This window comes from Ostrinia nubilalis, chromosome 16 (assembly GCF_963855985.1).
Source record: "Ostrinia nubilalis chromosome 16, ilOstNubi1.1, whole genome shotgun sequence".
NCBI classification, from domain to species: Eukaryota; Metazoa; Arthropoda; class Insecta; order Lepidoptera; family Crambidae; genus Ostrinia; species Ostrinia nubilalis.
In genome coordinates, this window is record NC_087103.1 from 11,289,813 (window position 1) to 11,303,332 (window position 13,520).

Consider the following 13,520-nt stretch of genomic DNA (forward strand, 5'->3'; position numbering starts at 1 on the left):
GACAATATTATGACTTACGTAGAAGACTATTAAATAAGATAGAAATAACACAAAATATTAATGTTAATGTCTTGGCACTAACATAGATTTTTATCTATTAACCTGTATTTCAATATTGCATAAGAAAAAGTCTTCAATCCTCCCATAGCAAAAGCTCTACTTGCACAATTACTATGCCTAGGCAAGTTTGCTTCATCACACACTCGTGTTCGTACCAACATTTTACTGTTTTGTCGAACAAAATCAACACAGCCATTGCTATTCGTCTCCTAGCCCTAACTCCCTAGGTGCGCCTTAGGTGCGAAGCGTAGTACATAAACGAACGCCCAAGCACCACATCGGATATGACTTAACAAGCTTATTGGTCCAGCATACATGCGAAAATGTCCGCGTCCCCGATACAGGGTGGTTGGTGGTGGGTTGTGGGTGGTTCACCGCACCTGAATTATTCATAGCGCCGCATAGTGATTTCACCTCATTGAATGGCGCCGCCGGCCGTGATTACGAAAACGATACCTCCGATATCGAACTTCGTGTGTGGACACAATGTCGCTTGTCAACTGGTTTTATTAGCGAAGGCCGATTTAGCCTATCCCAATTCCGAAAGTAAAATTGGTCACACATTACCTCCACTTGAGTCTTATCGATCATTCATCATTACTCATGTCAATATGTAAATCTAATGCGGCCATTAGTTACTCAAAGCAATTATGTATCAACAGTTAAGACAAGGAAAGTACTGAATTACAAATAAGTAGATACAGGCGGCGACTAATAAAGCAAAACACGAGGAATCGTAATAAATAGGCGCTATTTTTCAACCTAAATTATTGGTCAAAGACGACATATAATAAGACCTAAAGCTTATTGTGGTATAAGTTTATGGTAATAAAACGATTTTTTTGTTTTAATGCATTATTTATTTTTTGGCTTGTTTCTGTGGCACAGGGCATTCATAAATATTGATACATTTATCCTTAGCAATAGACAATAACTTATCACCTTTACCGTTGAATCGGATGTCCCATACCTGAAAAGAAGTAGGTACTAATTAATTTGATTAATAAGTAGATATTAACGTAGCTATACATACAGGGTGTAAATAATATAACGCCGAGTAAATATAATCGAAAATGTATACCTACTTTGATTCATAAGAGTTTATTTTCAGGCGCTATATAAATAGGCTGAAGTATGTTTATCTAAAAATATCGACATACAATAATAGTAGGTAATGCAAAGTAAACCACCTTTACGAATTATTGTTATTAAAGTCAACTGCAGACCTCGACCGAAACAATTAATGACGAAAGTGTAATAAAAGGTTAAAAATAATTTATTGCACATAACGCATTACATTTTAAAGGTTTGCAGTCGACATCAAATCTTCGTGATATCCGAAAACTTACTTCTGCTATGGACTTGATCTCCAAGGTGGCTATGTGGCCAGCGCTGGCGTTGGTACACAAATACAAATAACAATCTTCCTAATTGCAAAGACTTACCGTATCAGTGTGTTCGTGGAAGGTATGCAGCACGTTCAGATCATCTGCCTGCCTGGAGAGAACGTCACGCAAACCGCTATCGTCTTGATCTCTAGGGTGGCATTCAATTACAAAAACCATCAAGTCTTCTTAATTTCCAAGACTTACCGTGTCAGTATGTTCGAGAGAACGCCACGCACACCGCTATCGTCTTCATCTTTAGGGTAGCTATGTAACCAGCGCTCGCGTTGGGTTAGCATAAAATTACAAATGCCATCAAGTCTTCCTAATTTCCAAGACTTACCGTATCAGTATGTTCGTGGAAGGTATGCAGCACCTTCAGGTCATCCGCCTGCGCCACCCGCACGGTCCCGTCGCACAGTAGTTTGATTTTTAAAATAGGTGGACATACGATCGAGTCATAATTTCACCGAAACAAAAATTGTTTTGGATAGCATTTTGAATGCTGATCAACATTTGTCATTATACATTTTTCGATAAAACGAGCCTTTCATGCTTAAAAAAAATATGACAAGAAAATTTGTATGGAGAAAAACCATTTTTTTTTTTCTGGCTACTGTTGCAAACTGTAGCGGTCAAACCTTATGTAGTCGTAAGTACCTATGGTGCCGAATATTACTACATAAATACTTTTTGCGGGCACGCGCGGCGAAGCGAGTAATGGACATGCAAAATTTTAAATATTTTTATTTATGGATTATTGATTTTAATGCACTTAAAGTAATTATTAATACAAAAATATACTTAGTCTAACATACTACAGCCGCCTATTACCTCATTTCACGCCAAAACTTTTCAAACTAGAACCTACGTTTGTAGGTACTAGGTAGCCTAAGTCGATCATTGACAATAAAATATTCACTACTGGTCTACTGGTTATGGTGTAAGGTAGATTAGGTAGATGTCTACCCTTTACCTAGCTATATACCTACTTCTTGGCACTTATAATACCGACAGACATGATTAAATAAGTCTTCAAGCAAGAACCCTTGACTTCAATGGTTATGAAATATTTTTTTTACTTTCTAGAGTAGTCCTGAATAGATCCCTTAAATCGTTTTGACTGACATAATCGATTACAGTAGGTAGTGGGTTCAGTAAGAGTTTCAACCCATATAGTAAACAATACATTTTTATGGCTCTTTATTCAAGTTAGTCGAATAATTCCATCATAAATGGGAATATCCGTAACCCTCCTCCACACATTATTCATCATCCATCATCATTTCAACCTTAGGACGTCCACTGCTGAACATATGCCTCCCCCAATGATTTCCACAATGGCCGCTTGGTGGTGGCCTGCATCTATGGCCTTCCTGCTACTTTAATGAGGTCGTCGATCCACCTTGTGGGTCCTACGCTGCGCTTTCCGGTACGTGGCCTCCAGAACCTTGCTGCCCCATCGGCCATTACTTCTGCGTATTATGCCACTTTAGCTTGCTAATCCGTTTGGCTATGTCAGCGACTTTAGTTCGTTTATGGATCTCCTCCTCATTTCTGATTCGATCTCGTAAATAAAAATCGAACAATCTCTCCATAGCACGTTGTGCAATTTTGAGCTTATTTATAAGGCCTATATTGAGAGGTCACGTTTCCGAGCCGTATTGCAGATCCATTATGTTCACATCTACCTATAGTTTTATATGCCAACTAACGTACACAAAAACTGCTGATACATGATGCAGATAATGTGATAACATTTTGGTGTACTGCATAACTGCCTATTGGATTCTTTCGGAAAAAGTAAGTATGTGAGTGACCTTGATTATTTTGAACACTCTGTTCAAGATAAGTGAATTAGGCTAAAATATCTTTTTTGGTTGTTTTTCGAACGAAGATAATAATTGAAGACATGAATGGAAGAAGGTGATTAAAGTCGGATTTCAGATTTTTCTCGGTTTGATGATTGGATAAAGGTGTTATATTTCAAACCTTATGTTTGAAAAGAAGGTGACCTACTTGATGAAGATGTTATGTACGTTATCTTTTTAAAAAGATAAAGGGAAAGGAACTCACACCTCTTTAAAGAAGCAAAAAAAAAAGAATATTTTTGCGAAAGTACAAGACTATTCAACAGAAGAACTGGAAATTATTACAGTTCTATCAAAATTGAAACTATCTCGCTACCTACTGTAATCGATTATGACAGTCAAAATGATTTAAGGATCTATTCAGGACTACTCTAGAAAGTAAAAAAATCTTTCATAACCATTGAAGTCAAAGGTTCTTGCTTGAAGACTTATTTAATCATGTCTGTCGGTATTATAAGTGCCAAGAAGTAGGTACATAGCTAGGTAAAGGGTAGATATCTACCTTACACCATAACCAGTAGACCAGTAGTGAATATTTTATTGTCAATGATCGACTTAGGCTACCTAGTACCTACAAATGTAGGTTCTAGTTTGAAAGATTTTGGCGTGAAATGAGGTAATAGGGGGCTGTAGTAAGTTAGACTAAGTATATTTTTATATTAATACACTCAGCGGCACGGAATTTGGCCCAAGCCTAAACACTCAGATATGAGGCCAAATAGGTGTTGTATACCTAAGTTTCGTGTGACATGTTAACAGAACATTTGTTTTTGTTAATTTAAGAGGCTAAATTAATAAAAAAATGCGTCTGTTTAACTTTTTTGACTCTAGAAACGCATTTCGTTGTTGGAGCATAAAGAGTACGGGTAAGTTTAAATTCGATATTAAATGTTGTAAGGGTTTGGCGTTTTGTTTTTTGTTTTTAAATTAATCTTAGGGTTATTCTCGTTTCCATAATTTAAGAATAATGCCCATTATTCCAGTTCAAGTTGCTCAAATAGTGTTGCTTAGAAGACAAGGGCGTATGCAGCGGGAGATGGCTGAAACTTTCAATTTATGGCGTACAAACTTAAGATACACGTTAAAAAAGCATGACCAGACCGCCTTTTACACAAGAAGACCAAGAAATGGGGAATTAAGGTGTATGTCAGCGCGCGATGACCGATTATCGTGCTTGCAATATCAAGAAATCGGGTTCTCACTACGTTTGAGACACGCCAGCGTTTACAAACAGAATGCCCAGTGAATGTCAGTGAGCACATAATAAGAAGAAGAATGGAGGATCATAACCTGCATACTCGAAGACCAGCTCGAGGACCAGAACTTCTCCGATACCTTCGCGAAGTGCGACTTACGTTTTCTAGAGAACATGCAAATTGGACGTTAGACTAATGGTTAGACTCTTTATGAAAACTGTCTGTTTGCGTAGTAACTCTTCTCCGCACCTTCTCTATACACTTCCACGGCCTTCTGGAGCTCTTAAGGTGACTCTGCAATCATCAATCCATAGAACTTTACTCCATTAGCCTTGCGTCCAATTTGCATGTTCTCTAGAAAACGTAAGTCGCACTTCGCGAAGGTATCGGAGAAGTTCTGGTCCTCGAGCTGGTCTTCGAGTATGCAGGTTATGATCCTCCATTCTTCTTCTTGTTATGTGCTCACTGATATTCACTGGGCTTGCTGTTTGTAAACGCTGGCGTATCTCAAACGTAGTGAGAACCCGATTTCTTGATATTGCAAGCACGATAATCGGTCATCGCGCGCTGACATACACCTTAATTCCCCATTTCTTGGTCTTCTTGTGTAAAAGGCGGTCTGGTCGTGCCTTTTTAACGTGTATCTTAAGTTTGTACGCCATAAATTGAAAGTTTCAGCCATCTCCCGCTGCATACGCCCTTGTCTTCTAAGCAACACTATTTGAGCAACTTGAACTGGAATAATGGACATTATTCTTAATTTATGGAAACGAGAATAACCCTAAGATTAATTTAAAAACAAAAAACAAAACGCCAAACCCTTACAACATTTAATATCGAATTTAAACTTACCTGTACTCTTTACGCTCCAACAACGAAATGCGTTTCTAGAGTCAAAAAAGTTAAACAGACGCATTTTTTTATTAATCTAGCCTCTTATATTAACAAAAACAAATGTTCTGTTAACATGTTACACGAAACTTAGGTATGCAACACCTATTTGGCCTCATATCTGAGTGTTTAGGCTTGGGCCAAATTCCGTGCCGCTGAGTGTAATTAATTTAAGTGCATTAAAATCAATAATCCATAAATAAAAATATTTAAAATTTTGCATGTCCATTACTCGCTTCGCCGCGCGTGCCCGCAAAAAGTATTTATGTAGTAATATTTGGCACCATAGGTACTTACGACTACATAAGGTTTGACCGCTACAGTTTGTAACAGTAGCCAGAAAAAAAATAAAAATGATTTTTCTCCATACAAATTTTCTTGTCATATTTTTTTTAAGCATGAAAGGCTCGTTTTATCGAAAAATGCATAATGACAAATGTTGATCAGCATTCAAAATGCTATCCAAAACAATTTTTGTTTCGGTGAAATTATGACTTTCGATCGTATGTCCACCTATTTTTAAAATCAAACTACTGTGCGTCGCCGGCAGCCGCCGCCACCAAGCTGCCGTCGGGAGCGCTATCAACTTGATCTCTAGAGTGGCTATTTGGCCGGCACTCGCGCTAGAACGAATACCATCAAATCTTCGTAATTTCTAAGACTTACTGTATCTTACCGGCTGCTATCGGGAGAGAACGCCATGACGCAGAACTATCGACTTCATTGCCAGAAGTGGCTATGTGTCCTGCACAGGCGTTGGTACACTACACAGATACTTTTGCCATCGAATCTCTTCTTGATCTCTAGAGTGGCATACAATTACAAATACCATCAAGTCTTCCTAATTTCCAAGACTTACCGTGTCAGTGTGTTCGTGGAAGGTATGCAGCACCTTCAGGTCATCCGCCTGCGCCACCCGCACGGTCCCGTCTCCGGCGGCCGCGGCCACCCGGCTGCCGTCGGGAGCGCTATCAACTTGATCTCTAGAGTGGCTATTTGGCCGGCCACTCGCGCTAGTACGAAGACCATCAAATCTTCGTAATTTCGAAAACTTACCGCACCTTACCGGCGGCTATTGGGAGAGAACGCCATGACGCAGAACTATCGACTTCATCTCCAGAGTGGCTATGTGGCCTGCACTGGCGTTGGTACACTACACAGATACTTTTGCCATCGAATCTCTTCTTGATCTCTAGGGTGGCATTCAATTACAAAAACCATCAAGTCTTCCTAATTTCCAAGACTTACCGTGTCAGTATGTTCGAGAGAACGCCACGCACACCGCTATCGTCTTCATCTTTAGGGTAGCTATGTAACCAGCGCTCGCGTTGGGTTAGCATAAAATTACAAATGCCATCAAGTCTTCCTAATTTCCAAGACTTACCGTATCAGTATGTTCGTGGAAGGTATGCAGCACCTTCAGGTCATCCGCCTGCGCCACCCGCACGGTCCCGTCTCCGGCGGCCGCGGCCACCCGGCTGCCGTCGGGAGCGCTATCAACTTGATCTCTAGAGTGGCTATTTGGCCGGCACTCTCGCTAGGACGAATACCATCAAATCTTCGTAATTTCGAAAACTTACCGCACCTTACCGGCGGCTATCGGGAGAGAACGCCATGACGCAGAACTATCGACTTGATCTCCAGGGTGGCTATGTGGCCTACACTCGCGCTAGTACACATACGAATACTATCAAATCTTCCTAATTTCCAAGACTTACCGTGTCAGTGTGTTCGTGGAAGGTATGCAGCACCTTCAGGTCATCCGCCTGCGCCACCCGCACGGTCCCGTCTCCGGCGGCCGCGGCCACCCGGCTGCCGTCGGGAGATACCGCCACGCAGACTGCTATCGACTTGATCTCTAGAGTGGCTATGTGGCCGGCAATCGCGCTGATATGAATACCATCAAATCTTCGCAATTTCGAAGACTTAACGTATCAGTGTGTTCGTGAAAAGTAGTTCATTTTACTGCCTGGGGAGAACGCCACGCAAACCGCTATCGTCTTCATCTTTAGGGTAGCTATGTAACCAGCGCTCGCGTTGCGTTGTCATAAAATTACAAATACCATCAACTCTTCCTAATTCCTAACACTTACCGTGTCAGTGTGTTCGTGGAAGGTATGCAGCACCTTCAGGTCATCCGCCTGCGCCACCCGCACGGTCCCGTCTCCGGCGGCCGCGGCCACCCGGCTGCCGTCGGGAGAGAACGCCACGCAGACTGCTATCGACTTGATCTCTAAGGTGGCTATGTGGCCTGCACTCGCGCTGATATGAATACCATCAAATCTTCCTAATTTCGAAGACTTACCGTATCAGTGTGTTCGTGAAAAGTAGTTCATTTTACTGCCTGGGGAGAACGCCACGCAAACCGCTATCGTCTTCATCTTTAGGGTAGCTATGTAACCAGCGCTCGCGTTGCGTTGGCATAAAATTACAAATACCATCAAGTCTTCCTAATTTCCAAGACCTACCGTATCAGTGTGTTCGTGAAAAGTATGGAACACCTTCAGGTCATCCGCCTGCCTAGAGAGAACGCCACGCAAACCGCTATCGTCTTGATCTCTAGGGTGGCATTCAATTACAAAAACCATCAAGTCTTCCTAATTTCAAAGACTTACCGTATCAGTGTGTTCGTGGAAGGTATGCAGCACCTTCAGGTCATCCGCCTGCGCCACCCGCACGGTCCCGTCTCCGGCGGCCGCGGCCACCCGGCTGCCGTCGGGAGATACCGCCACGCAGACTGCTATCGACTTGATCTCTAGAGTGGCTATGTGGCCGGCAATCGCGCTGATATGAATACCATCAAATCTTCGCAATTTCGAAGACTTAACGTATCAGTGTGTTCGTGAAAAGTAGTTCATTTTACTGCCTGGGGAGAACGCCACGCAAACCGCTATCGTCTTCATCTTTAGGGTAGCTATGTAACCAGCGCTCGCGTTGCGTTGTCATAAAATTACAAATACCATCAACTCTTCCTAATTCCTAACACTTACCGTGTCAGTGTGTTCGTGGAAGGTATGCAGCACCTTCAGGTCATCCGCCTGCGCCACCCGCACGGTCCCGTCTCCGGCTGCCGTCGGGAGCGCTATCAACTTGATCTCTAGAGTGGCTATTTGGCCGGCACTCCCGCTGATACGAATACCATCAAATCTTTGTAATTTTGAAGACTTGCCATATCTTACCGGCTGCTATTGGAAGAGAACGCCATGACGCAGAACTATCGACTTCATCGCCAGAAGTGGCTATGTGGCCTGCACAGGCGTTGGTACACTACACAGATACTTTTGCCATCGAATCTCTTCTTGATCTCTAGGTGGCATACAATTACAAATACCATCAAGTCTTCCTAATTGCAAAGTCTTACCGTATCAGTGTGTTCGTGGAAGGTATGCAGCACCTTCAGGTCATCCGCCTGCGCCACCCGCACGGTCCCGTCGCCGGCGGCCGCGGCCACCCGGCTGCCGTCGGGAGCGCTATCAACTTGATCTCTAGAGTGGCTATTTGGCCGGAACTCGCGCTGATACGAATACCACCAAAACTTCGTAATTTCCAAGACTTGTCGTATCTTACCGGCTGCTATTGGGAGTGAACGCCATGGCGCAGAACTATCGACTTCATCTCCAGAGTGGCTATGTGGCCTGCACTGGCGTTGGTACACTACACAGATACTTTTGCCATCGAATCTCTTCTTGATCTCTAGGTGGCATACAATTACAAATACCATCAAGTCTTCCTAATTTCCAAGACTTACCGTATCAGTGTGTTCGTGGAAGGTATGCAGCACCTTCAGGTCATCCGCCTGCGCCACCCGCACGGTCCCGTCTCCGGCGGCCGCGGCCACCCGGCTGCCGTCGGGAGAAAACGCCACGCAGACTGCTATCGACTTGATCTCTAAGGTGGCTATGTGGCCTGCACTCGCGTTGATAGGAATACCATCAAATCTTCGTAATTTCGAAGACTTAACGTATCAGTGTGTTCGTGAAAAGTAGGTCATCTTCCTGCCTGGAGAGAACGCCACGCAAACCGCTATCGTCTTCATCTTTAGGGTAGCTATGTAACCAGCGCTCGCGTTGCGTTTGCATAAAATTACAAATACCATCAACTCTTCCTAATTCCTAACACTTACCGTGTCAGTGTGTTCGTGGAAGGTATGCAGCACCTTCAGGTCATCCGCCTGCGCCACCCGCACGGTCCCGTCTCCGGCGGCCGCGGCCACCCGGCTGCCGTCGGGAGCGCTATCAACTTGATCTCTAGAGTGGCTATTTGGCCGGCACTCGCGCTAGTACGAATACCATCAAATCTCCGTAATTTCTAAGACTTACTGTATCTTACCGGCTGCTATCGGGAGAGAACGCCATGACGCAGAACTATCGACTTCATCTCCAGAGTGGCTATGTGGCCAGCACTCGCGCTAGTACACATACGAATACTATCAAATCTTCCTAATTTCGACTTACCGTGTCAGTGTGTTCGTGGAAGGTATGCAGCACGTTCAGGTCACTGCCTGCCTAGAGAGAACGCCACGCAAACCGCTATCGTCTTGATCTCTAAGGTTGCATACAATTACAAATACCATCAAGTCTTCCTAATTTCCAAGACTTACCGTGTCAGTGTGTTCGTTGAAGGTATGCAGCACGTTCAGGTCATCCGCCTGCGCCACCCGCACGGTCCCGTCTCCGGCGGCCGCGGCCACCCGGCTGCCGTCGGGAGCGCTATCAACTTGATCTCTAGAGTGGCTATTTGGCCGGCCACTCGCGCTAGTACGAATACCATCAAATCTTCGTAATTTCGAAAACTTACCGCACCTTACCGGCGGCTATTGGGAGAGAACGCCATGACGCAGAACTATCGACTTCATCTCCAGAGTGGCTATGTGGGCTGCACTGGCGTTGGTACACTACACAGATACTTTTGCCATCGAATCTCTTCTTGATCTCTAGGGTGGCATACAATTACAAAAACCATCAAGTCTTCTTAATTTCCAAGACTTACCGTATCAGTTTGTTCGTGGAAGGTATGCAGCACCTTCAGGTCATCCGCCTGCGCCACCCGCACGGTCCCGTCGCCGGCGGCCGCGGCCACCCGGCTGCCGTTGGGAGAGAACGCCACGCAGACTGCTATCGACTTGGTCTCTGAGGTGGCTATGTGGCCTGCACTCGCGCTGATATGAATACCATCAAATCTCCGTAATTTCTAAGACTTACTGTATCTTACCGGCTGCTATCGGGAGAGAACGCCATGACGCAGAACTATCGACTTCATCTCCAGAGTGGCTATGTGGCCAGCACTCGCGCTAGTACACATACGAATACTATCAAATCTTCCTAATTTCGACTTACCGTGTCAGTGTGTTCGTGGAAGGTATGCAGCACGTTCAGGTCATCTGCCTGTCTGGAGAGAACGTCACGCAAACCGCTATCGTCTTGATCTCTAAGGTGGCATACAATTACAAATACCATCAAGTCTTCCTAATTTCCAAGACTTACCGTGTCAGTGTGTTCGTGGAAGGTATGCAGCACCTTCAGGTCATCCGATTGCGCCACCCGCACGGTCCCGTCTCCAGCCACCTGGCTGTCATCGGCAGCGCTATCAACTTGATCTCTAGAGTGGCTATTTGGCCGGCACTCGCGCTAGTACGAATACCATCAAATCTTCGTTATTTTGAAGACTTGCCATATCTTACCGGCTGCTATCGGGAAAGAACGCCATGACGCAGAACTATCGACTTCATCTCCAGAGTGGCTGTGTGGCCTACACTCGCGCTAGTACACATACGAATACTATCAAATCTTCCTAATTTCCAAGACTTACCGTGTCAGTGTGTTCATGGAAGGTATGCAGCACCTTCAGGTCATCCGCCTGCGCCACCCGCACGGTCCCATCGCCGGCGGCCGCGGCCACCCGGCTGCCGTCGGGAGAGAACGCCACGCACACCGCTATCGACTTGATTTCTAAGGTGGCTATGTGGCCGGCACTCGCGCTAGTAGAGAAATACGATTACCATCAACTTGGGTTCTTTAATTTCTTATACCATTTAGGTAGCAATCATTTCAAAGGAATTTCTAAAAACACGATCTTCCGCCTTTTTTTTCATTCAGCTATATCTTTCTGACGTCGTCAATCCATCCAATACCGGATCGGAGGGGGGATTGGGGGAGGGCTATGTTTAGTAGTGGAAAGGACGATGATTATGATAGGATGCGTGCCGTGATAAAATCTTATCGATTTTAGAAGTCAAAATGTATGGGCATATCGCGAAAAATCGATAAAACGGCGCGATAATAGCGTATCGCGGCGCGCATCCTAGGCGCGGTCCTAGGCCTAAATAATGATATTACTAACCACTAACAATGATAGTTGTTCTAACCAAATACTAGGGTATAAGATTTATTTTAAAAGTCGCCTAATACGTAGGTGACTACAGATACTTGTCTAATAATTTATTCTGTCAATTAATTAAACAAAATTTCAATTAAAAATTCAAATTAATAGTAGCCCTCTGCGTAACATAAACCTACTAAGTAATGCTTCAACAGCAAAGCTTCTTACACAGTGTGTAATTTCACAGTTCCATCGTCAGAAGCGCTGGCCAGCACAAGCGAGTTAGGCGCGAAGACGACGCTTCTGACGGCCTGGCGGTGAGCCTCCACCGTATGCACCAATTTCCCCTGGCTGACGTCAAACACACACACCGTCCCGTCCACGCTGCCACAGGAGATGTACTTGCCGTTGGGACTCTGTGTGAAAAAATTTAGATAAATCGTGGAATATAAATACTTGAAAAAAAAACTTTTTATGTAAATCAAATATGTATAAAGAATAAGCATATTATATTATGTAATCCACAAAATTTTAAGCTACATGTATCAAACAAGGCTGTATGTTTCTTTAATAAAGATAAAATAAAATAAAATAAAATAAAAATATCTCTGTCCCCAAATACATCTATGATATTCACAAGCAAAGACTTAATATCATTACCAACCTACTCAATTTGTACTTCACAATATCTAATTCGATTTTTTCTCTGATAAGAAAATGGATTAATGGTGAAATAGTTAAAATTGTAATATTATAACAAAGTATAAAAGTTGTTTAAAGCATCAATGAAAGAGCAACAAATCTTATATTAAAAGCTTACCCAGGCCACACTCAACACAAACTTTCCTCTGGTGTCTAAAATCCTATCTACAGTGCCATCTTTTATTCCATAAATAATAACTTTCCCAGTATGGCTTCCAGTGGCCACCTGGCTTCCGTCTGGTGAGAATACAAGTTTCCATACATCTGTAGCGCCTGTTTCTACCTCGTGCACTTTCTGGCCCGATAACAAATCCCAAATAATGAGCATTGAATCTAGAGATGAGCTTGCAATGCCTAAAAAGAGATAAAACATTGTTATACAAAGCCTACCTATAACACTGTCGTTTTTTGACAGAATTTGGACTAAATAAACTTACTATGTCCATCTGGGCTGACTGCAACTGACATTACAGCCATTTCATGGCCAGTCAAAGCTTGAACCAGCTCTAATCTGTTGTTCTCTACCATCCATACTTTTACTAAGTTGTCCAACCCACCAGTCAGGACAAACTCCTTCGAAGGACCTCTGTAGGTTAGAGTATTAAAATAAAAATAATATTAATGTTTTAGGGAACTGGCTCTTACCAAACATGCAATATACTTACTTGGGATCCGATGTAGTGCAAGTTCTAGTCCATTCACAGCAATAAATCGGATCATCATGAGCATTTTCTTTTTTTAACAATATAGAATACTGTAAAGATTACATTATAGGCTTAGATTAATTAATCTAAGATTATAGGTTACCGAATAAAATAACAACATATTTATTTAGACACAGTCTTTGTACTCACGATTGCTGCTGCAGGCATGTTAAAAATATACTACTTTGTTAATAAATTAATTAATTCTAAACAAAATCCTTTTAGAAAAACAAACAGTCCCAAGCAGTAAACAGCTGTTTTGTTTTGAAATGAGTTTTGTTGAAAATACATTTAACTATAAATATTGTAGAAAATATGTATGAAAATCTCGTTAAATCACAACAGCTATAACAATTTTATCAAAAAAGGAAAATCACACAAAAAATGGAACAG

The 13,520-nt window shown here is 42.9% G+C and overlaps 1 protein-coding gene across 1 annotated transcript; it reads right to left on the minus strand.

The window, feature by feature from the left end:
* Window positions 1–897: 897 nt before the first annotated feature.
* Window positions 898–13,520, minus strand: LOC135079414 (superkiller complex protein 8-like). Its single transcript, XM_063974073.1, has 7 exons — window positions 13,278–13,520; window positions 13,089–13,177; window positions 12,861–13,009; window positions 12,542–12,777; window positions 11,950–12,137; window positions 11,212–11,380; window positions 898–1,030 (listed from the first exon to the last, which is right to left on the minus strand). The coding sequence occupies exons 1-7, from the start codon at window positions 13,293–13,295 to the stop codon at window positions 920–922; spliced, it is 960 nt and encodes a 319-aa protein (XP_063830143.1). The 5' UTR covers window positions 13,296–13,520; the 3' UTR covers window positions 898–919.